The sequence below is a fragment of the Saimiri boliviensis genome, chromosome 11 (genome assembly GCF_048565385.1).
Source record: "Saimiri boliviensis isolate mSaiBol1 chromosome 11, mSaiBol1.pri, whole genome shotgun sequence".
Classification (NCBI taxonomy): Eukaryota; Metazoa; Chordata; class Mammalia; order Primates; family Cebidae; genus Saimiri; species Saimiri boliviensis.
In genome coordinates this window covers 26543444-26567740 of record NC_133459.1, presented here as the reverse complement: position 1 = coordinate 26567740, position 24297 = coordinate 26543444, and the positions used below count along the sequence as shown (strand labels likewise).

General features: G+C 50.9%; 2 protein-coding genes and 1 pseudogene across 2 annotated transcripts in view; 1 reads left to right on the top strand and 2 right to left on the bottom strand.

The window, feature by feature from the left end:
- Positions 1–4943, top strand: part of RPA2 (replication protein A2) — a 29680-nt gene extending 24737 nt beyond the window's left edge. The window contains 3 exon segments of the mRNA XM_039474131.2: positions 1205–1312; positions 1472–1566; positions 4247–4943. Coding sequence (XP_039330065.1) covers positions 1205–1312; positions 1472–1566; positions 4247–4331 — 288 coding nt within the window. The 3' untranslated portion in view covers positions 4332–4943.
- The window catches only part of LOC120366114 (glyceraldehyde-3-phosphate dehydrogenase pseudogene), a 448321-nt pseudogene that overhangs the window by 353124 nt on the left and 70900 nt on the right, over positions 1–24297 (bottom strand).
- THEMIS2 (thymocyte selection associated family member 2) lies at positions 8998–24087 on the bottom strand. Its single transcript, XM_039474132.2, has 6 exons — positions 23959–24087; positions 20107–20250; positions 17062–17469; positions 13252–14318; positions 10922–11078; positions 8998–10525 (listed from the first exon to the last, which is right to left on the bottom strand). The coding sequence occupies exons 1-6, from the start codon at positions 24050–24052 to the stop codon at positions 10470–10472; spliced, it is 1926 nt and encodes a 641-aa protein (XP_039330066.2). The 5' UTR covers positions 24053–24087; the 3' UTR covers positions 8998–10469.

Here is a 24297-nt window from a genome sequence, read left to right as displayed (position 1 = left end):
TTTATTTTATTTTGAGGCGTCCGAAATGTTTAAGTGGAGGTATCCAGTTAGATGGGTGGCAGCGAGGATTCGTGGCCCAGGAGGCGGTCTGGAATGAAATCCTGGGGCACTGTCAGCCTTTTGGGAGACAGAAGAGGCTGATGAGGGATGCTGAGAAGGTTCAGTTTGAGAGGCAAGTGGAGAACCAGAAGAATACGGTGTCAGGAAGCCTCGGGAGGAGCACATTTCCAGAGGAGTGTGGTCAGCACTGTCTGCTTCTGAAAGGTCTATTATGACAAGGACTGAAAGAGACTTTTGGATAATTGTTGGAAAGTTTTTTTTTTTTTTTTTTTTGAGACAGAGTTTCGCTCTTGTTACACAGGCTGGAGTGCAATGGCGGATCTCGGCTCACCGCAACCTCCGCCTCCTGGGTTCAGGCAATTCTCCTGCCTCAGCCTCCTGAGTAGCTGGGATTACAGGCACGTGCCACCATGCCCAGCTAATTTTTTGTAATTTTAGTAGAGACGGGGTTTCACCAAGTTGACCAGGATGGTCTCGATCTCTTGACCTCGTGATCGACCCGCCTCGGCCTCCCAAAGTGCTGGGATTACAGGCTTGAGCCACCGCGCCCGGCCAATTGTTGGAAAGTTTCGGTGGCTTTGGTGAAAACAGTTTCAGAGGTGTACTTGGGGAGCACCTAAACAGGGTGGGCTGAGGAGTGACTGGGGAGAAAGGCAATGAAAACAGTGATTGCAGAGCATTCCAAGAATTCGGTAGTAAGAGAAGAAGGAACGCGGATGATGGGGACGCCATCTCCTTCTCTCTGCCTGCATCGCTTCATGCCTCTTGACCCTCAGTGAGCGCTCGGGTGAGGGAACCCCAAGGATGCCGTAATAGCAGTCTCTGGGTCATTTTCTTCTCACCGCTACTCTTCTCTGGTTCCTCTCACATCACAAAAAAAGCAGCCAAGAGTGGCTTTCTCCTTTTTTTTCTTCTTGCAGAGTTATCTTTCTCTTTTTGATATGTATGTGCTTCGGAGAGTTCCTCTATCTTCCTATGAAATACTCATTAGATAATAACTGTCCATTCCAGTGCAAACAGTGTAACCGGGAAACTTTGTTTCAATTGTTTTTTGTAAGCTGCTTAACCGGCCATTTCAAGTAGTAAAGACTTGTGTTGAACTTGGTGGATTTTCTTAATGTTGTTAACTTCTTTCTTAATTCAGCCGTCAGCAGGGAGAGCACCTGTCAGCAATCCAGGAATGAGTGAAGCAGGGAACTTTGGTGGGAATAGCTTTATGCCAGCAAACGGCCTGACTGTGGCCCAAAACCAGGTAAACACCATCACAGACGATCTTAAACTTTGTTACTTCCTCAGTGAGCTAAGACTGTTTTAGGACCTGGGTCATTTCTTTCCTATAAAGGGACTCAGGTTTGCAAAGGGGAGGCTAATGCAAAATAGTTGCTAAAGTCTTTTTGATTTGAATCTTCAGGTGCTGAATTTGATTAAGGCTTGTCCAAGACCTGAAGGGTTGAACTTTCAAGATCTCAAGAACCAGCTGAAACACATGCCTGTATCCTCAATCAAGTAAGTATTTGATTTTCATGAGCTCAGGCTCTGGCATTGTACCTATTTCACCTCACAAGGGTTTCTTGATAATGACAAGTGAGTTTGAAAAGTAAAACTTGGGGCCGGGTGTCGTGGTTTACGCCTGTAATCCAAGCACTTTGGAGGCCGAGGCAGGCGGATCACCTGAGGTCGGGAGTTCAAGACGAGCCTGACCAACATGGTGAAACCCCGTCTTAAAAAAAAAAAAAAAAAAAGTAAAACTTGTTTGGCCAGGCACAGTGGATCAGCTGAAGTCAGGAATTCGAGACCAGCCTTGCCAACATGGTGAAACCCTGTCTCTACTGAAAATACAAAAATTAGCCAAATGTGGTGGCGCACACCTGTAATCCCAGCCATTCGGAGGCTAAGTCAAGAGAATCTCTTGAACCTGGGAGGCGAAGGTTATAGTGAGCCACGATCACTCCACTGCATTCCTGCCTGGGTGACAGTGAGATTTTGTCTCAAAAAAAAAGTGTAAGTTGGCCAAGCACTGTAGTTCATGCCTGTAGTCCTAGCACTTTGGGAGGCCAAGGTGGGCAGATTGCTTGAACTCAGGCGTTCAAGACCAGCCTGGGCAATGTGGCAAAACCCTTGTCTTCACAAAAACAATACAGAAAAACTAGCTGGGCACAGTGGCGCATGCATGTAGTCCCAGCTACCAAGGAGGCTGAGGTGGGAGGATCACTTGAGCCCAGAAAGTTGAAGCTGCAGTAAGCCATGATTGTGCCACTGCACTCCATCCTGGATGACAGAGTTAAACTGTCACCAAAAAAAAAAAAAACGCACACACACAACCCTATTGACAGAATGGAAATTGTTCAGCTATGGAAAAATAGGAAAAGACTATGCACTAAAATGGTGCTACCCATCACATCACTCATTCAGTCAAGTTTTTCATTCAGGAAACACTAAGGATCATTATATGTGAGGGATATATAATAATTCTGAGCAAAAAGTTGACCTGATTTCCTTATGGGACTTCGATTGGAGGAGGGAAGTCCTTAGCTCCTGGTCCTCAGGTGTACACTCCCATTGCTGTTTACTGTCCCCACGGTAGATCGAGTGTACTGCCTGGACCTTATTCAACAATCAGTCCTTCCAACACCCTTATCCTGATTCCATCTTAGAGAAGCAGCCGCCTGATTCCAGTATAGTAAACTAATCAAACAAGCTGACTTATGGTGCTTGTGATAGTTATTTGTTAGTATAAATCAATTGATATGCCAGGCCTAGATAGATAAGAAATACTCAAAAGTAATTCCATTTCCTATCCTGTACAATAAGGATAATTCCTATCTCAGAGTTGCTGTGCTGATGAGGTAGAGAGCTGCTGTCACATAGGTACTCTGTTGATTGTGGCTATTTACGTTACTAGGCCAGGTGTGGTGGCTCACCCTGTAATCTTAGCACTTTGGGAGGCCAAAGTGGGTGGATCACCTGAGGTCAGGAATTCAAGACCAGCCTAGTCTCGAATTCCTGACCTCATCTCTACTAAAGGAGAAACCCCATCTCTACTAAAAATACAAAAATTAGCTGCGTGTGTGGCAGGTGCCTGTAATCCACGCTACTCAGGAGGCTGAGGCGGCAGAATCACTTGAACCCAGAAGGGGGAGGTTGCAGTGAGCTGAGATGGCTCCATTGCACTCCAGCCTGGGCAACAAAAGTGAAACTGTGTCTGAATGGATGAATGAATAAATGAATAAGTAAGTAAGTAAGTTACTGACCCTGACCCTGAGGACCTTGAGAGGTTTGTTTTGTTTTTGTTTTAAGACGGGGTTTCACCATGTTGGTCAGGCTGGTCTTGAACTCCCGACCTCAGGTGATCCGCCCACCTTGGCCTCCAAAGTGCTTGGATTACAGGCATGAGCCCCCATGCCCGGCCTGAAAGGTTTGAAAGTTTCATAGTGTGCCAGGTGCGGTGGCTCAAGCCTGTAATCCCAGCACTTTGGGAGGCCGAGGCTGGTGGATCACGAGGTCAAGAGATTGAGACCATCCTGGTCAACATGGTGAAACCCCGTCTCTATTAAAAATACAAAAAAAAAAAATTAGCTGGGCATGGTGGCGCGTGCCTGTAATCCCAGCTACTCAGGAGGCTGAGGCAGGAGAATTGCCTGAGCCCAGGAGGCGGAGGTTGCGGTGAGCCGAGATCGCGCCATTGCACTCCAGCCTGGGTAACAAGAGCAAAACTCTGTCTCAAAAAAAAAAAAAAGAAAGTTTCATAGTGTTTCCTTTGCTTCCCACAACTTTACTTCTCAGAGGGGAACCAAAGGGGTTTCAGTGTGTGGGTGAAAAAAGGGGACTTTTAAAGACAACTGTTTCTACTAGGAGATTTTGTGTGCCTGACAGCAGCTTTAGACTCTTGTTTTCCTGCTTAGACTATTTAAGTGAGGCCCTGTTGTCTTTCCTTTACATAGTTTGGGCGAGGGATCCAAGACAGCCCCAACTGCTATTGCCTCCATGAATAAGCTGTTTTGTAATTTTACTGGCAGTTCTCCCTGTGAGAGCCTCCGATGTGCAAAATAGTTGTCAGTTCTTAGCTACGGTAGAAAGTCGGGAGATGAGCAAAATTTGCATATTTGGCCATATCCAAAAGACGGTTTCCTTCTGCATTGGCCTGAAAATGACTTTTTTTTTTTTTTTTTTTCCCCATTCTTTCTAGGCAAGCTGTGGATTTTCTGAGCAATGAGGGGCACATCTATTCTACTGTGGATGATGATCATTTTAAATCCACAGATGCAGAATAACTGGATCTCCTTGGGTACCTGAGATATTTTACAGCTGGACCTAGTTTCACAGTCTCTTGTCTCCAGCTCTGCGTACATTCAGCCAGGTGGCTTCTAGGAAGTAGGTTTCACGTCTAAAAGGTCTCTACTGATGTCCTTTTGAAACATACTGCTCTTGTATTTTATTTTGTTTTGTTTGAAGCTCAGAGGGAGATGGACGATTGACAGGGATGCAATCCAGGGTGGCGTTTCTTGAGGAAGTTACAAATAAGCTTGTTACATCAAGATAGATGGAATTGGAAGGATGCTAGCAGGAGAGTACTTACAAAGTGCTCAGGAGTTTCTCTTTTTAAAATTTTTCCTGCTGAAAGAAGATGAGCAGGACCAGGGTCTTATAGGCAGAGCCCTAACCGAGTAACCTGCTGGCCTCTGCCTGTTTCTGTCCCACTTTAGTTGTGTGGCATTACTTTCAGAATTGCACTTTCCTGCTTGTCGTGATGGTATGTTTCTGTGAACATGAGGTTCTGTGGTGGTGCCTCCAGGGGGAGAGGAAAGGAAGTGTTACTGTGTTTTGTACAAAATAAGTGCATTCAGATGTTTAATAAAACAGTTTGATTGTAGTAACTTGTAAAAGTGTTCCCATTTTTATTTCTGAGTAATGTAATGACTATTTTGTCATCTGAGGCAATGTAACATAGTGAAACTTGGATTTGCATTCCGGCTCTCCCTCATTTTAGATAGAGCAGGCTGTGTCAGCTCTGAGAACCTTTGTTTCATCATTTGCAAAAAGAAAACAATGTTATTTCCCCTGGGTTTGGTGTAAAGATTGAGTAAAACTATAGTCTGTAAAGCATCTAAATCTAACATTGCCATTCAAAGGGATTATGGAATGGACGTTAATGTTGACTCTTTGGCAATGTGTGATCATGTAACTGAATCGAATAGCTTACCCATTTGGCCTCAAGATGAGACTTTCCAAAAGCCTATGGACATTTTTTAATTTTTTGGCCAATGTGATCAGCTGTTTCTTACAGAAAAAGAAACTAGCTCAGAGATGTTTTTGACAACTCTAGAAGTTATCTACATCTTGAATGAAAGAGCTAATTTTGGACCGGATGCGGTGGCTCAATCCTGTAATCCCAGCACTTTGGGAGGCCGAGTCGGGCGGATCACGAGGACAAGAGATTGAGACCATCCTGGTCAACGTGGTGAAACCCCGTCTCTACTAAAAATACAAAAAAATTAGCTGGGCATGGTGGCATGTACCTGTAATCCCAGCTACTCAGGAGGCTGAGGCAGGAGAATTGCCTGAACCCAAGAGGCGGAGTTTGCGGTGCTCAGATCGCACCATTGCACTCCAGCCTGGGTAACAAGAGCGAAACTCCGTCTCAAAAAAAAAAAAAAAAAAGACTAATTTTGAGATAAAGTTAGTGAAGTGTAACATGCAAATAAGAATTATCTATCTGCTCTAACTATGTTTCTAAAAGTGATTGAGCAGCTGTGTAGAGAAGGTTCCACCTGGTTGGTTTCTAACAGCGAAAAATAAATGTGTTCTATACGTGCAGAGTTGTTAACATCCTTGGCGTTATCCAGATGTGTCAAACTCAGCCCGCTACCGTGTTGATTTGCAAGTGTGTTCATTCTTGGTTATTTTCTCCAAGAACAATGACTAAAAACAAGTAAAATCATAGATGTTTGAGTTTGGAATGCATGATAGATACTTTTATGGTTGGTGCTTCTCTTTCTAGTTATCAAGCTGGTGCCCTCAAAAAGCAGTACCTCTAGGTGGCAGTATTTTTTTTTTCTTTTGATAAAAATAAGATGATGACTTAGCAGTTAAAAACTGCTTGTTAATTTAGTGCTGTTTGGATACCTGCTGTATCAACCCGTAGGTCTGGTTCTAGGAATATAATGCACAATAAGAGATTGGCATCACGGGCCAGGCGCGGTGGCTCAAGCCTGTAATCCCAGCACTTTGGGAGGCCGAGGCGGGTCGATCACGAGGTCAGGAGATCGAGACCATCCTGGTCAATATGGTGAAACCCCGTCTCTACTAAAAATACAAAAAATTAGCTGGGCATGGTGGCGTGTGCCTGTAATCCCAGCGACTGAGGAGGCGGAGGCAGGAGAATTGCCTGAACCCAGGAGGCGGAGGTTGCAGTGAGCTGAGATCACGCCATTGCACTCCAGCCTGGGTAACAAGAGCGAAACTCCGTCTCAAGAAAAAAAAAAAAAAAGAGAGAGAGAGAGAGAGATTGGCATCACAGGATTGGCTGGTTCAGCATTCCCAGTAGCAGAGAGTAGCTGCCCAGTGGTGCTGAATTCCCTGCCCTGTTGACATTTCCACTGTCTCACAGGAGTTGTGTGATTTCTGACCACCGCTGGGACCTGTGGGATGGGCATAGGCAGGAGAGTTTCATCACTTCTCAGAATGAAACTCCAGCTCTCATAGAGCTTCTTGACCCAGGCACAACGAACTTGCATCTTGGGCATTTGTGGTCCACTTTACAGGTCAAATCTATAGTATTCTCTTGGCCCATTGTTGGGACAGCAGTGTGACCCCAGTTCTTAGAAACACCGGCATCACAGCCTAGCAATGGTTCCAGCCTGCTCATGGGAGAATCCTTGTGTATACAGGTGGGAAATGAGGCTCCTTGGAGAATAGGACTACTTTATTGGGTTTAACTAGAGAAAGGCCAGTAAGAATTAGTGTCTGGTGTGGATTAATATATTTGTTTGACATCCATTGCAGTTTATATTCATTTGTTTCGCAATTATTTATGTCTGTTACTCTGTTGGTATGTTAAATATAATCATTCAAAAATAGAAATTAAAAGTCAATATAGGGCCAGCCACACTCACTCCTACAATCCCAATACTTTAAGAGGCCAAAGTGGGAGAATCATTTAAGGCCAGGAGTTTGAGACCAGCCTGGGCAACATAACAAGACCCCCCATCTCTAAATAAATGTGAAGGAATGTGCTAATAATTGTTTCCCAGGGATCATCTTGTGTTCCCCTAGAGCTGTGTGCTCCCCACTTTGGAGACCACTGCCCAGGGGAAATCCCTAGCCCCATTATAGCACCGCACCACTCTGTGGTTTATTCCAGGGGTAAAGAAAACAAATGCATCCTGAGGCTAGTATCTACCTCTAGTTGGATCCCTGCTAATCTTCATTGTTATAATAAAATGGCCAGGCTCTGGCTCACACTTGTAATCCCAGCACTTTGGAAGGCAGAGGTGGGTGGGTCACCTGCGGTCAGGAGTCAGAAACCAGCCTGGCCAGCATGGTGAAACCCTGTCTCTACTAAAAATACAAAAATCAGCTGGGTATAGTAGCACACAACTGTAGTCCCCGCTACTGGGGAGTCTAAGACATGAGAATTACTTGAACCTGGGAGGCGGAGGTTTGCAGTGAGCCAAGATGGTGCCACCGCACTGCAACCTGGGCCACAGAGTGAGATTCCATCTCAAAAAAAAACAAAAACAAAAACATTCACAGTTGTGGCTTTCAAGCCCAAGTTTCGGCTGCTGTGAAATTTCTCACCACAGCATTTGGCTACTCCGCCCATTTTATAGGAACTGGTAGCCCTCTTCCACCCCTGCTTTTGTGGCTTTGTTACTCATCTTGCTCAATTTTGTGCTGAGAGTAAATGCAAACGCAGAAGTGAAAACTAGCCCCTTGGGGTTCTGTGCCAAGGAGGAACTCTGTCTTTCTTGCCCATTGCTTCTCCCTACAAAACTTTCTCAGGGTCCTGTGCAGTGCAGCTTCATCTCTGGAGAAGGGCATGGGAGCTAATGGGGAGATAAGAACTGGCCCAGCAGCCTGTAGGAGCCACTCAGTAGTCAACTGGAGAACTCCATGCTCGAGTATGGAGGCCTGGAGGCTTGGAAGGTGCAACTCAGTTAAATTTGTATTAGATAACCAATGTATTTTAGATGAACAAATGATTTCCTGTTTAGGTGTCAACAAAGTCTTCCTCTGTGGGTGCAATGGCACGATATCAGCGTATTGCAACCTCCACCTCCCAAGTTCAAGTGATTCTCCTGAAATTATGGTAGCTGAAAACTACAGGGGGACACTACCACACCCGGCTAATTTTTGTATTTTTAGTAGAGTTTCACCATGTTGGTCAGGGTAGCCTCCATCTCTTGACCTGATTCACTCATTCAGCCTCCCAAAGTGCTGGGATTACAGGCATAAGCCACTGCAGCTGGCCAAATTTTTTGTATTTTTAGTAGAGATGGGGTTTTGTAATGTTAACCAGTTTTGTTTTGAATTCCTGACCTCAGGTGATGCAGCCACATCCACCTTCCAAAGTGCCACCATGCCCGGACAGAGTCCAGACAGCCCAGGGAGATGTTACGCAAAGAACACACCCAGGGGCAATGCCTAGAAACTGGGGAAGTAGGCGTCTGACCCTCTTTAGGTTCCCATCTCAGCTGAGTATCAGATCATCTCTTTTTTTGAGACGGAGTTTCGCTCTTGTTACCCAGGCTGGAGTGCAATGGCGTGATCTCGGCTCACCGCAACCTCCGCCTCCTGGTTCAGGCAATTCTCCTGTCTCAGCCTCCTGAGTAGCTGGGATTACAGGCACGCGCCACCGTGCCCAGCTAATTTTTTGTATTTGTAGTAGAGACGGGGTTTCACCATGTTGACCAGGATGGTCTCGATCTCTTGACCTCGTGATCCACCCACCTCGGCCTCCCAAAGTGCTGGGATTACAGGCTTGAGCCACCGCGCCCGGCCCTCAGATCATCTCTTTGTCTCCTGTCTTTGCTCACTGTAACTGCCTCAGTCCACAAACCAAAGTCCCACCACTTAGAGAAAATGTGGCCTCTGGTCTTTATCTCACTGAACAGGCCTTGACCACCTCTGAAAACTGAGTTAGTCTCTGCACGGACAAAGGCTTGTATTAATCTCCACTAAACAAGACAGTGAGTTGTTCTCTAATCTTGCCACAAAACAAACAGAAAACAAGACAGTGAGGACTGCCAACAACTTATCTCCACAGTCTAGGGATATGGTTTATTTTTAACACTGGGATGTATCCTATGACTAGGAAACACTGGGGGGGTGGAAAGCAGAGGCTTTGAAGGCAGGACAGCTATATGATCTTGCTCAATCATGATACATGTTCGTTGAATGTTTAGTATGTGCCAGGCACTGTGCTAAATGCTTTACAAAGATTATCTCACTGGATCCTTAAAACAGTAAATCTGAGGTAGTAACTAGTTTCATTTGACATGTCAGAAAACTGAAACAGGTTAGAACAACTTGCTCATAGAAAGAAAGGAAAAAAAAACTTGCTCATGGTCCTGGCTGGTAGGTAGCAAGCTGGGATCCTAACCCAGTCTCATACTTTCCAAGTCCTCACCCTTAACTGCAGCTGGTCAGCATCCAAATGTACTTGGCCACACAGACTCTTCCCTAATCTTAAAATCAGGCCATTCTGTACCTCGGAAAGTTGAGGATTTGGATATGGTTTGTAAGTGCCTGGCACATAGTCAGAACTTAATAAATGATAGCTGTTCTCATCTATGTAGAAGCTCATTTTCATTCTATGATTGGCTCCCCTCATTTCACCGGCTTTTGTGGGCCAAGGTCCTAAGATTCTGCTCTTGAAGCCAGGTTCCCACATTAATGACACCCGTTTACCACATGGGGATCTATCAGGCTAGGTGTTCCAGACACGAGGAACACAGTCCAGGCCTCCCGGGGCTTAGAGCTTGGGGGTGAGAGTCGGGTTGGCAAACCTTCCCAAAATCTCCCATGCAGTGATCAGGATGGAATCCTCTTGACTGAGAGCCGCTGGTATCACCAAGGTTGGTGGCCTGATTCTCATCTGCACCCATCGGTGGGACAGCTGGGGCTGCAGGATTGAGGAGCCCGGCTAGCTGCTCTGCACCCCAAGGCTCTGAGGCTGAGGGAGTCATGTGCGGGGTGTCAGGTCCAAACCAGCCCACCCTAAGTAGCAGGAATCTGGAACCTGAAGGAAGCTGGTGCAGTGTGCATCAAATCAGTCCCCACACAGCCATTCCCTGTGCGCACTTCAGTTTCTCTGAGGCCTTGCCCGAGGTCTTTTAGAGGCTTGTAACGCTTAGCGGGCGTCAGATTCCCTGAGAAGCGGCAGTTAGGACGCACGGTTCCTCCAGAACTCAGATGGTTTTCTGAAAGCTCTCAAGTATTTCTTCATAATCATGTTCATCATCGTCTGCAAAAGAGTCAATGACGATCTTTGGCATTAGGCAAGTTCCTTCCCTTTAGGGCCGTTTCCTCACCTGTGCAGGGAAGGAGTTGGCCTGGATGCTCAAAGGTCCTTGCTAGCCTAGAAACCACAACTTGTCTCCACACTTTGCAACCATTTCATTTTCCTGTCTGCTGCAGGGAGGGTAGAGTGCTGGGGACTGAACTCATTTTCCAGGCCAAAGCTCTGGGGCCCTTGGGAAAGATAGTAGGGACCTTTCTACCTGAGCCCACCCAAGAGACCTGTCCATCAAATTGGGACCACAGAAGGGTCTGTCCCCGGGCAAGGCCAGAGGCAAAGGAACCAGCAAGATAGTGAGGGGAGACACCAGGACATGGATGAGCGGTGCCCACAGGGACTCACCTAGATCCTGTGTTTGGGGCTTAGTGGGCCTGTGGCCCTTCTTGTGGCCAGGAATCTTGGTGTACGTACTGGAGCTATCCGTGGTGAACTCTGGCAAGGTCTTCGCCTTGGGTTTGGGTAGCAGAGGGGGTTGCTTCGGTCCTAAGACTTGAGAAGACTTTGGGAGAAAAAGCAGAAAGAAATCAGCAAGGTCTCAAATGGGGAAGCAGGGTCCATGAAAAACTCATTCACGTGTCACTTCGCCTGCTTCTCTCTACTTCCTTTTCAGGCTATGGCTTCTCAAGGCCCCTGGTGTTTTTCCTACAAGCATGTGAAATATTCTCTGGCAAGGGAGAAAGGGGTCAGGGTAGAAAATGAGGACAGGGTTGGGGGCTGGAGACGGGGTGTTCCTGGGATTCTCCACTTAGGAATGCCGTCCATGTCTAATTCTGTTGCTGAAGGGGAAAAAAGCAAAGTGGGGAGAGCTTAAGAAAGCAGCTGCAAAGCTTCCTGACAGTGCCTGAGCTGAGGAGGCCCAGCAGGAAGAGGACTTTCACTGCACGCCTCCGTGTGCCAGATACTACGTGACGTCCTTAATCCTCAAGTCACCCTCTGAGTGGTTTCAATTCCCAGTTTGTGTAGGAGAAAGCGTGCCTTGTCAAAAGTCACGAGGGGTATCCACAACAAGGCCAAGGTTTGGACCCAGAGCCACGCCTGTAACCTCCAAAGGCAGCGGGTCTTCGTGCCACACCGTGTTTTACAGAGCAAGCGCACAGCTCCCTAATCAGCAACGATTCCGATGCACGAAGGGGAAAAGTTGTGGTCCCAGGACGATAGCAGTGACAGGGCCCGAGTGCCACCATCAGGAGCCAAGACTCGGGCTCCGGTCTCTCGGTTCTGGGAAGTCCCCTTTCCTGCACTGGCACAGGCCTGTGTTTCGGATGAACCAGTCCAGCCATTGTCAGAAAATGACTTCCTGACTTCCCCACCCTCACCCCAAGATAAAAGCCCCTTCTGGGGCTGAGACCACCCAGGAGTCATCTTGTAACTTCCACTGCCACCTGCTGCCTATCACACATGACTGAATACGAGTCACCCAAGATCCCAAAACAGGAGCTGGTGACAGTAAAGGACTTTTGATCTGTCTCATCCCCTCCCGTTCTCAACAGAGCACAGCAGGTGGACGCTCAGGCTGTGCGGCCAGACCCAGTTACAAGCCCTGGCCCCGCCACTTGTTGGCTGCGTTGCACCTCTCACCTTCAACTGTGAAGCGAGATACCAGTACCTAACTCAGAAGCATCATGAGAGTAGTTGAGGCAAAGCCTATCGGGGGCCCGCCACAGAGTAAGCAGGTCACAGAGGAAGCACAGCAGCAGCTGAGGATGGTATCGCAGGTCTGCTGGTGAGAAAAAGAACGCCAGAGTACCATGCACGAGCACAGAGTGAGTGAACGGGAACGTAAACTTAGTCTTTCTGACCCTGTGCCTGGCTCCTTCCTGCTCATCTGTGACTCTATCTGGCTCGTTTCACGGTACTCTTCCGGCCTTGGAGCGGGTAAGGTCCCTGCCCTCAAAGAACTCTTTCCAGCCAGTCTCAGGACTCCCTAAAAGATGTGTCCTGAGCTACGTAGAGCACACAGTGGGAGTACAGGAGAGGAGGCAGGACCACAGCTGCTGAGCGGGAAATCTGAGCCCCGCCTTGCCTGTGAGCCTGAAGGAAGAACACTGCTGGCAGAAGGCCCGGGTGTGGGGGTCTGAAGCCGGAGTCACGGCCCCATAAGGGAGGGGCAGACACTTCCCTCTCTGGAGGGTGGACAGCAGAGTGGTGGGAAATGGGTCCAGGAAGGTGAGACAAGTCAGCTTATAAAGGCCCCTGGCTGCCATGTTGGGGGGTTTGTATCATCCCACAGTGATGAGGAGCCACAGAAGGTTCCAGAAGATGGAGCTGAGGCCCATCAATGACCAAGAAAGGAGTTAGGACTTTCTGACAGCTGTTAAGAGGCTGCTGAAGGAGTTCAGGAGAAAAATGATGAGGCTGGAACTAGGGAGTGAAGGCAGAGGTGGTGGAGAGAGGAAAGCACCATGAACGTGGAGTTGGAATGTCCATGGCCAAGTTCAGTCCTGCCGCTTACTAACAGGGACCCTGGGCGAGTCCTCATTTTCTCAGTCATAACAGAGATAATCACCCCAACCTCAGGACTGATTGTGAGATGGAATGAGAATTACGGGCTGCAATGTGTGCAGGCTTACAAACTGCAAGTTTACACAGTTGTAAGGGAAACATGACAGATGTGACAGAAGCAGTGATCCCAGTAACTGACCCCTCCCTGCCCGCTGGGATTATACTGGTACCTTGACGCCTCCCTTCTTGCTGCTGTGTCTCTGCTGCCCACTGAGTCCCTGACTTTTCGGGGGCCTTGGTGGAGGGGCTTGGATCTCACAGGCTGCTAACTTCCGAAGAGTGTAATAGAAGGTGTCTGGCAGCTCCTCCACTGTGGCTATGGGCACAGACCCCCCTGGCCGGTCTGACACCACCTCGGCCTCCACGACAGTCAGGTCCAGCCACCGGGGAGGGATCTCGAAGCACATTCCAGGCTCAGAATCCAGGCTGACCACCAAGAAGGGCTCTGTGATCTTCTCCTCCAGCTGCAGACCCAGTACAGCAGTCAGAGGGTCACTGGGGTAACTGGGATCCTTGACCATCACCCTGACCTCACAAGGCAGTGAGAACTGGGCAATCAGATCCGCCAGGCTGTGGCGCCGGCTGTCACTCATCTCCTCCACGAAGCTGCCAGGGAAGTGGAGGGGCAGCAGGACCCGCTCTGGGCTCTCTGCCTCCTCTTCACACTCTTCCTCCTCATCCTCATCACTCAGCCGCTGACAAACCAAGACATCAATGTCACTGCCCTGGGCCCCATGGGCCAGGCCAAGCCCCAGTACCTCCAGCCTGTCGCCCACAGCCAGGGATGTGAACTCAGGATTCTCCTCTCTCTCGCCCTCACAGTCCTTTGTGGCCACCACCCGGAGTGGCCGGCCTGGCTGGAATGCACCCAGGAGGTCATAGACCGTGGAGAACTCCCGTGGCCGCCGCCGCAGCTTGCCCTGGTAGGCCCCTGACACCAGGAAGTACCTGGGCACCCTGTGGCCCTTGTTTGAGGCCAGGACCCGCCAGGGTGGTGAGGCTACGCCATGGATGCGAAGCCTCTGGCCTCTCCTCAAGGATTGTACCCATGGGCTGAGGAAGATGTGGCGCCCTTCAGGAACCTCCAGGATCTCCACGGAGAGGGGAAAGGGGCCTTCCCGGGCCAGGACCTCACTCAGCAGCAGTGGCTGGATGAAGTGGATGTGCTGTGAGGAGGCGGTGACGTCCTCCACGTCGACCTCCAGATTGGAGGGGATTGTGACGATGGTCCTGCGCACTGTTGAAAGGGACAGCTCAGCGCACTGCATGCCACCCCAGGAGTGGCCCCATCCTTGGCACAGAGGAATGGCTGGGCCGGCTGCCTCCCTCCTGCTGCCATCTTTTCCTTCCAGTCAGAGTCTTCCTATTGCACCGCATTCCCACCCATGCTTTCCGTTCAACCTTTTTTTTGAAAAAGTCTCACCCTGAGTAGCTGGGACTACAGGCGTGCACCACTACGCCCGGCTGATTTTTGTATTTTCGGTACAGGTGGGGTTTCACCGTGTCAGCCAGGATGGTTTCCATCTGTTGACCTAGAGATACCCTTGCCTCAGCCTCCCAAAGTGCTGGGATTATAGGGTGAGCCACCGCGCCCAGCCTATTTTAAAACATTTATAAAATAGAATAGTACAGTGCTCCCCCATGGACCCATCACCCAGCTTCAACATTTCACTCACGGCCCATCTGCTTCAGCCTGTGGCCCTTCCACTCCTGCTCTGCTGGGTCATTCTGAATCAGAATAACGACATCGGGCCATGTGTGACCATCTCTGTGTGTCTCTAAGAGGGGATCATTATTTCTAGAAAGATCACCACAGGCCGGGTGCAGTGACTCACGCCTGTAATCCTAACACTTTAGGAGGCTGAGATGGGCAGATTGCCTGAGCTCAGGACTCTGAGACCAGCCTGGCCAACATGGTGAAACCCCATCTCTACTAAAAACACAAAAAATTAGGTGGGTGTGGTGGCTCATGCCTGTAATCCCAGCTACTCAGGAGGCTGAGGGAGGAGAATCATTCGAACTCGGGAGGCAGAGGTTGCAGTGAGCCAAGATCATGCCATTGCACTCCAGCCTGGGTGACAAGAGCTTGAAACTTCATCTTAAAAAAAAATTAGCCAGGTAGGGTGGTGCACACCTGTAATCCCAGCTACTCTGGAGGCTGAGGCACAAGAATCACTTAAACCTGGGAGGCAGAAGTTGCAGTGAGTTGAAATCATGTCACTGCATTCTAGCATGGGTGACAGACTGAGACTGTCTCAAAACACACACACACACACACACACACACACACACACAAAGGGCCAGGAGCGGTAGTTCACACCTGTAATCCTAGCACTTTGGGAGGCCGAGGTGGGCAGATCTTGAGGCCAGAAATTCCAAGACCAGCCTGGCCAGCATGGCACACAGCAAAACCCCGCCTACTAAAAATAGAAAAATTAGCTGGGTACGGTGGTGCGTGCCTGTAATCCCAGCTACTCGGGAGGCTGAGGCAGGAGTATCACTGAACCTGGGAGGCAGAGGTTACAGTGAGCCGAGATCCATCATTGCACTCCAGCCTGAGTAACAGAGCAGGACTCTTTTTCTTTTCTTTTTGAGGTGGAGATTTGCTCTTTGTTGCCCAGTCTGGAGAGCCATGGCACGATCTCGGCCCACCACAACCTCCGCCTCCTGAGTTCAAGTGATTCTCCTGCCTCAGCCCCCAGAGTAGCTGGGATTACAGATGTGCGCCATCATGCCCAGCTACTTTTGTATTTTTAGTAGAGACAGGGTTTCTTCATGTTGGTCAGGCTAGTCTCAAATTCCTGACCTCAGGAGATCTGCCCGCCTCGGCCTCCCAAAGTGTTGGGATTACAGATGTGAGCCACCATACCCAGCAGAAGACTCCCTTTCAAAAACAAAAAAAGATGAGATCTTGCTCTGTTGCCCAGGCTGGAGTGCAGGGGCGTGATCATAGCTCACTACAACCTTGTACTCCTGAGCTCCAACAGTTCCCCTGCCTCAGCCCCCGGAGTAGCTGGTACTGCAAGCACTATGCCGATGCCTAGCTAATTTTTTTTTTTTTTTTTTTTGACACAGAGTCTCACTCTTGTTGCTCAGGCTGGAGTGCAATGGCATGATGTCAGCTCACTGCGACCTCTGCCTTCCGGGTGCAAGCAATTCTCCTGCCTCAGCCTCGAGTAGCTGGGATTACATGCATGCGCCACGACACTCAGTCAATTTTTGTATTTTTGGTGGAGATGGGGATTCTCCATGTTGGTCAGGTTGGTCTTGAACTCTCGACCTGAGGTGATCTGCCTGTCTGGGCCTCCCAAAGTGCTGAGATTACAGGTATGAGCCGCTGTGCCTGGCTGCCTAGCTAATTTTTAAAAAAATGTTGTAGAGATGGGAGTCTTGCTATGTTGCCTAGTCTGGTCTGGAATACCTGAGTTCAAGCAATCCTCTGAAGTGCTGGGATTACATGCCTGAGCCATTGTGCCTGGCCTGGCTGAGATGATTTGAGCATCAATAAGAATAACTGCAGTGTAGGCCGGGCGCGGTGGCTCAAGCCTGTAATCCCAGCACTTTGGGAGGCCGAGGGGGGTGGATCACAAGGTCAAGAGATCGAGACCAACCTTGGTCAACAAGGTGAAACCCCGTCTCTACTAAAAATACAAAAAATTAGCTGGGCATGGTGGTGCATGCCTGTAATCCCAGCTACTCACGAGGCTGAGACAGGAGAATTGCCTGAACCCAGGAGGCGGAGGTTGCGGTGAGCCAAGATCGTGCCATTGCACTCCAGCCTGGGTAACAAGAGCGAAACTCCGTCTCAAAAAAAAAAAAAAAAAAAAAGAATAACTGCAGTATAATACCAGAGGGAGCAATCTGAAGTTCCTGCTGATCCCCAGGGATAGGGTGGGAGTGTCTTCCATCAGAGCAGCTCCCCGGGGCACCCCTCTTTCTCTCCCAACAGCCCCCATCATCCTCCTGCCCAGGAAACTCACTGTGCATGATGGCTTCGATCTCATACGTGGGCCTCAGGGTCACGTGGTCCCAGGGCAGGGCGGGGCAGGTGAAGAGCTGGCCATTCGGTTCCTGCAGGGCCTGGAGCAGAGTTTGAGGAGCACCGGCTTCCAATATCCTGAAGGGCCCCCTCTGCTTTAGGGGCAGGTGCAGGATGACCCGCTCATCCTCTGTGACCAGGACGCAGCGGGCACAGGAGGTGTGGTGGTGCCGTGCCACAGCCTCAAAAATGAGGACCTCGTCGTCAGTCACCACCCTGCCCTCTGTGACAATCCTGCAGGTCGACATGATGTAAATGGGCAGCTGCTGCTTGGAGCTCCGCTCTATGTCAAAGACCAGCTCCCCCAGGGTTTGGTAGCACTGAGAGATGTTGAGGGGGATGAAGTGGCCTGTGGGGGACAGCAGAGAGCGGGAAGGTCATTGTGGGATGTCAGGGTGGAGTCAGCCTTTGCCAGGTCCGGGCCTCAGTCTGGCCCTGCAGGTGACCCAGCCAGAATCCCCCGGGGACAGGTGTCAAGGAAGGACTTGCGTCTGGACATCTGGGCTGCGGGGCCGAGGGACACAGGGCACAAAGTGGCGGTGCCTGAAGGGACAGGGAGGGGCAGGGACAGGAAGTAGGGACTGTCACTAGAGACAGAATGGAAGAGGGTCCTATATCCTGGCAGACACACTAGACTTGCACACTCTTAGCTCCTGGCGGGCCTCTGCCTTTGCCATCTTCCCTTTTCTCCACATGCCTCCCCACAGCTCCAGTTCCACTCATCCAAAACCTACGGCCCCATCATGCGGCAATGCCACGATCCCTCTCTCCCAAACTAACATCCCAGGAGCTACGGGCCAGAGCCACCTCCCACCACCCACTTCACCCCTGCATCCTGCCAATACCGGCTGCCCGACTGCTCCCGCACCTCCTGCCTCCAGCCCCCACCCATTCTGCCACCAGCTGGCCTCAACACCTCCCTTGCAGACCTGGTACTGCTTCGGGAAGCGGGCTTTTCCTGCCCTAGACCCACACCCTGAAGCTAATGGAGACAACACCGCACAAGCTGGGACTGAGGGATATTCTATGCAAGTACTGGTCTAGATGCTTCCAAATGTCAACGGCAAGAAAAAGGCGGAGGAACGTTCCGGCCTCAAGGAGAATGAAGAGATAGGACAACTGGGCTGGGCGTGGTGGCTCACGCCTGTAATCCTAGCACTTTGGAGGCCAAGGCCGGCGGATCACCCGAGGTCAGGAGTTCAAGACCAGCCTGAGCAACACAGTGAAACCCCCGCCTTAAAAAAAAAAAAAAAGGGCCGGGCACGGTGGCTCAAGCCTGTAATCCCAGCACTTTGGGAGGCCGAGGCATGTGGATCACGAGGTCAAGAGATCGAGACCATCCTGGTCAACATGGTGAAACCCCGTCTCTACTAAAAATACAAAAAATTAGCTGGACATGGGCCAGGCGCGGTGGCTCAAGCCTGTAATCTCAGCACTTTGGGAGGCTGAGGCAGGTGGATCACGAGGTCAAGAGATCGAGACCATCCTGGTCAATATGGTGAAACCCCGTCTCTACTAAAAATACAAAAAATTAGTTGGGCATGGTGGCGCGTGCCTGTAATCCCAGCTACTCAGGAGGCTGAGACAGGAGAATTGCCTGAACCCAGGAGGCGGGGGTTGCGGTGAGCCGAGATCGCGCCATTGCACTCCAGCCTGGGTAACAAGACCGAAACTCCGTCTCAAAAAAAAAAAAAAAAAAAAAAAAAAATTAAAGAACAGTAGCAGCGCACCCCACAGCCCCCAGATAGTCTGGCTCCTGCAGCTCCCCCGACAACTTGATCCAAACCTGGAAGCCATGCTCTATGGCATCTGGCAGGTAGTCACATAAGAGCCAGTCCTCAGGGTGCCTGCTTTGCCCCAGGCACACTCTTTTTTGAGACTGAGTCTTGCTTGGTCGCCCAGGCTGCAACCTCTACCTTCCATGCTCAAGTGATTCTCATGCTTCAGGCTCCCAAATAGTTGGGATTACACGTGCCCCCACCACCCCTAGCTAATTTTTCTAATTCTAGCAGGGATGGGTTTTCACCGTGTTGGCCAGGCTGGTCTCGAACTCCTGACCTCAAGTGATCCACAAGCCTCGGCCTCCCCAAAGTGTCTGGATTACAGGCGTGAGCCACCAGTCACCATGCCCAGCCTGTCCCAGGCCCCCCTCTTCTAAGTGCTTTATACATATCAGCTCATTTCATCCTCACATAATGCCTAATCACCCTCATTACAGAAGAGAAAACAGGCCCAGAGAGGTCCCAGGAACTTGCCTGGCTTGCCCAAGGCCAGAGCTAGTAGCCAGCAGAGCTGGGATTTGATTCCAGGCCGCTGGCTTCAGGGTCCAGGCCGTGGTCCACCACACGACATGCCTCTTAAAATAACGCAGCTCCTTGGGGTTTCCTGAGCACCAAATGCTACTCCCTCTGACTGGTATCTTTCCTTTGGCTCAGGTGCCACCTCCTCCAGGAAGCCCTCACAGACCCTGAGGCAAGTTACTCTTGCTCAGAGCCCTCTGTAAAGCTTATGCCTCCTTTTACTGTTGCCCTCCTCTCCCTGTCACCCTGGAAGCTCCCCACTGGAGAGGGCGGCACCTGGTTCATCCTGAGCCCCACAGCCCCCCACACAGCTCGGCACACATGGGTGTCCACAGAGCCCCACACCCACAGCCCCGCACACAGCTTGGCACACATGGGCGTCTGCAGCTGTTTGGGGAGCAAATGTGTAGAGTGAACACAGACAGGCCTCTGGACAAGGCGTGGAACAGAAGCCAATGCGATGACCAGAGACCGAAAGGGAGAGAGGGCAACCTCTGCATTCAGAGGACTGCAGACCCTCCGAGGACATCCGCACCCTCGAGCCTGGGTCGTGGTGGATGTGAGGGCCTCGTGAGCAAACGCCAGAGAGGAGGGAGTGACTGCTGGATTTAGCAAGCTCACAAACAGCCCATGAGTGTACCAGGAAGGTGCCAGGGCACGTGGGGAGGCAGAGGTGGCCACCTTACCCTGGAAGTTGGGGTCAATCGTCCTGATCACCATTTTCATCTTCGGGTTTTCGTAGGTCACATACTGGAGGTGAACCTGGGTAACCTTCATCAGGTCCCCCGTGCAAAGGCAGCATTCTTTCCCCCCGATGTCATAGATGGAGCCTGTGAAGACATGGACTCAGTTTCCCCACTGTACAAGAGCTAAGCGCGGGGCAGCCTGTGCTCTGGTGCCCAACAAGCTCTGCTGTCACCTTTGCACGTGGTGCCTGCTGCCTGGTATGCCCTGCTGTCGTCCCTCCCTCATGCTCACACGTTCAGCCGTCCTTAGCTGTCCGTGTGCCCCTCTGTGGGGCACTTCTCTGGCCGTTTTCTCATCCCCATGCCTCCTACACTGAGTTCCCAGGTAGGGCTGATCCCTCTCACCACTGCAGCCAGCACAGGGCTGGGCCTCTGAGTGTGGGGTAAGTCCACAAATGAGTCAATAACCCGGTGAATCACCCTCTCTGAGCCTGGTTTTGTCTCTGCACACTAAAGGAAACCGAATTCCCAAAATCAGGCTCAGAGAGGGGTCAGTGGCTCCCAGCAGGTTACCCAGAGCCCAGCCTCCCCAGCACCCTGGAGAATAAAGGGGCACCGACAGAGAGGCCCAGTGGGCAAGATTCTGCTTTCCTGGTTTAAAGTGTGTAAACAGTGTCGAGAACACAGAAGGTGCCCAATAACTATCTATCATGTGCATGCGGAGGGCAGAGGCTCTGCATCCAGCTAATGAAGGAGGACAGACTATATGGCAGGTGGCCCTGAGCCCACCTGACCCCAGCCCCTCCCACAGGGCAGCCCCAACAGACTCCTTCACATCAGCCCTGAGAAACTGATGAAAATCTCACTGCATATCCCCAGGAAAATGGCAACAGGTCATAAAGCACAGTTCCATCTACCCTAACGTCAGGGCATGGGCCTTCCAGACTGGTAAGAACAGAAGCTGTGGTGCTATAGTTATCTGGCCCGGTGCTGACGCATCATTGCATTTGACTCATGACTGCTCTTGCGGAGACACGCAGTTTCAATTTCCTAAATAATGTAACAGCTGGCCAGGCATGGTGGCTCAGGCCTATAATCCCAGCCCTGTGGGAGGCTGGTGCAGGCAGATCACTTCAGGTCAGGAGTTCAAGACAAGCCTGGCCAGCATGGTTAAACCCCATCTCTATTAAAAATACAAAAATTAGCCAGGTGTGGTAGCAGGTGCCTGTAATCCAAGCTACTTGGGAGGCTGAGGCAGGAGAATTGCTTAAACCCAGGAGGCGGAAGTTTCAGTGAGCTGAGATTGAGCCACTGCACTGCACCCTGGGGGACAGAGCGAGAGTCCATTAAAAAAAATAAAGAAAATTATATATATGTTAGCTGGGCATGGTGCAAGTGCCTGTAATCCCAGCTACTTGGGAGGCTAAGGCAGGAGAACAGCTTGAACCCGGGAGTCAGAGGTTGCAGTGAGCTAAAGTCAGTCTGGGTGACAGAGGGAGACTCTATCTCAAAAAAAGAGAAAGGAATGAAGGAAAGAAAGAAAGAAAAGACTGTAAAATACAGAAATAAAAAGGCCGGGCATGGTGGCTCACGCCTCTAATACAAGCATTTTGGAGGCCAAGGTGGGAGGATCACCTGCGATCAGGAGTTCAAGACCACCCTGACCAACATGGTAAAACCCCATATTTAAAATAAATAAATAAATAAATAAATAAATAAATAAAAGAGAAAGAAGGAAAGAAAGAAGGAAAAGAAAGTAAGAAAGAAGAAGAAGAAGAAGAAAAAGATCAGGTAATAGGAATCAGAACTAGAAGTTATCACTGGCTGTGGTGGCTCACACTGGTAATCCCAACACTTTGGGAGGCTAAAAAGTAGGATTGCTTGAGGATAGGAGTTCAAGACCAACTTGGGCAACAGACCCCCATTCCTTTTTTTGAGACAGGGTCTCACTGTCACCCAGACTTTGGGAGTCTGAGGCAGGAGGGTCACTTGAACTCAGGGATTTGAGTCATGCTTCTAGGCAACATAGTAAGACTGTGTCTCTACACAAAATTAATAAATCAGTTGGGTGTGATAATGCATGCTTGTAGTCCCACCTACTCATGAGGCTGAGGTGGGAGGATTGCTTGAGGCTGGGAGGTTGAGGTTGCAGTGAGCTGTGACTGCACCTCTGACACAGTGAGACCCTGTCTCAAAAAAAAAAAAAAAGCAGGATCGGTGTTGCACAAGTTGGTCTATGTTTCATTAAACAAAAAACAGGGCCTGGAGTGGTGGCTCATGCCTGTAATCCCAACACTTTGGGAGGCTGAGGCAGGCAGATCACTTGAGCCCAGGGATGTGTGACCAGCCTGGGCAATGTGACAAAACCCCATATTTACAAAACATATGGAAATAGCTGGGCATGGTGGTGCACGCCTGTGGTCCCAGCTTCTTAGGGAGCTGAGGTGGGAGGATCCTGAGCCCAGGAGGTCAAGGCTGCAGTGAGCTGTGAAGGTTCCGCTCCACCTAGCCTGAGCAGAGCCACTCTTGTCAAAAAATAATAAAAACCTAGGAGTTGAACCCATGGCATTTTCCTCCAGAGCCAGCCCTCCTAACCACGAAGCCAACCACCTCCCAGTGCCCTGCCAGACGCCTGCCCCTATTGGCATGGCCATCTGTCCTCCACACTCACCCGGCACACCCACACCTCCTCAGGGCCTTCTCTAGTCACCATCACCCTGACTTCCACCACCCCGCCTCAGCCAGGATGAGGAAACTCAGGTTTGCGACACCAGCAGGCAAGAGTGCTGGGAGAATGGAGACCCTTGCTTGGGCTGGGGGAAGAGCAAACAGATGAGGCGCCTGTCTGCAGGAACCCTTGGAGGTAGGGACAGAATTTGAACCCACATCCACCAGATTCACAAGCAGACCTGGAGAGACCCATTGTGAGGTGGTGGCCCCCTGCGGGACCCACCTTGTGAGACCTCCTTGGTCTGGGACCCCCAAACACTCTGTTGGAAGCAGCTGTGGCACAGCAAGGTTTTCTGCAGCCAGGGAACAGGACGGGGCAGGGGCCTCAAGCCTCAGTTCGCTCTCTAAGGAAGGAACCCGCACCCCACACAGCATCTCTCTCCTCCACCTTCCATCCCCCGCACTTAGTGGCCCACGGGTCCTTCCTCGCCACAGAGCAGCCCTGGCCACCCATTCCCTGTGCTGTCCTCCCCTGCCTTCCACTGTGAGTCCCTCGACTCTTGCTCTTTCAGACAATGATCAGTGACTGTGCGCCTGCTGGGTGCCCATCCCTGTGAACCAGGCCGCTGCGGGCAGGTGGTGGATATACGGGCGAGCTGGGAGCAGACAGCCGGGAAGGCTTTCGGGAGGAAGAGACATTTAAGCTAAGAACTGAATCGCTGACCAAATCAAGTACCGCTCACGGTCAAGCAGAGGGCCAAGGTGGGCGCAGGGACCGAAGGAAGGCAGTGTAGAGGAAGGCCAGTGGGTGGAGTGGAAAGACAAAGTCGGAAAGACTACTGACCCCGCACTTCAGAATCAAGACGCAGTCACGAGCACTAGCGCCCTAATGCTGCGTTCCGCGGCAGTCGGACCTCCGTCTCATGCGCACCGCGGGGCCACCCCAGGGTGGCTCCTTTGCATTCACCTTTTCATCACCACCCTCGGGGCAGGTCCCCCTTCCACGAAAGCAAAAGCTGTGATCCAGAGAGGTTGAGTGCGGCCCCAAATCACACAGCTTGGCCAGTGGCAGTGTCGGGATTTGAACCTGGCTGGTTCCCGGGATTGCTAACGCCCTCTCGGGAGTCTCTGCCCCCGCCCCACAGCTAGGGAGAACTCGGAGGGTTTCCAGCCCCTGCTTACTTGAATAATAGTACCCCGAGGAGATTCGCAGCACGCGCGGGAGGGAGGCGAGGTTCAGGGTGCGTATGAAGTCCTGCAGCGGCATGGGTTCCATGGTGCCCGTGTCTCTCTGGGCTCAGACTGAGGGGCTGGCAGGTGCGGCTCTGAAGAGCCCTGAAGCCCCGCCTCGCTTTCGCTCCGCCCCGCAAGCCGAAGCCCCGCCCCGCCAGCCTGAGGAGCCCTGCAGCCGCGCAGCCCCACCCCCGCCGATGCCCGGCTCCACTGACCCGGGCGGTATCCCAGGGGCAGGGGCGATGATGAAGATGCAGAAGTCCCAGATGCCCCTTCAGAAGTGCTCCC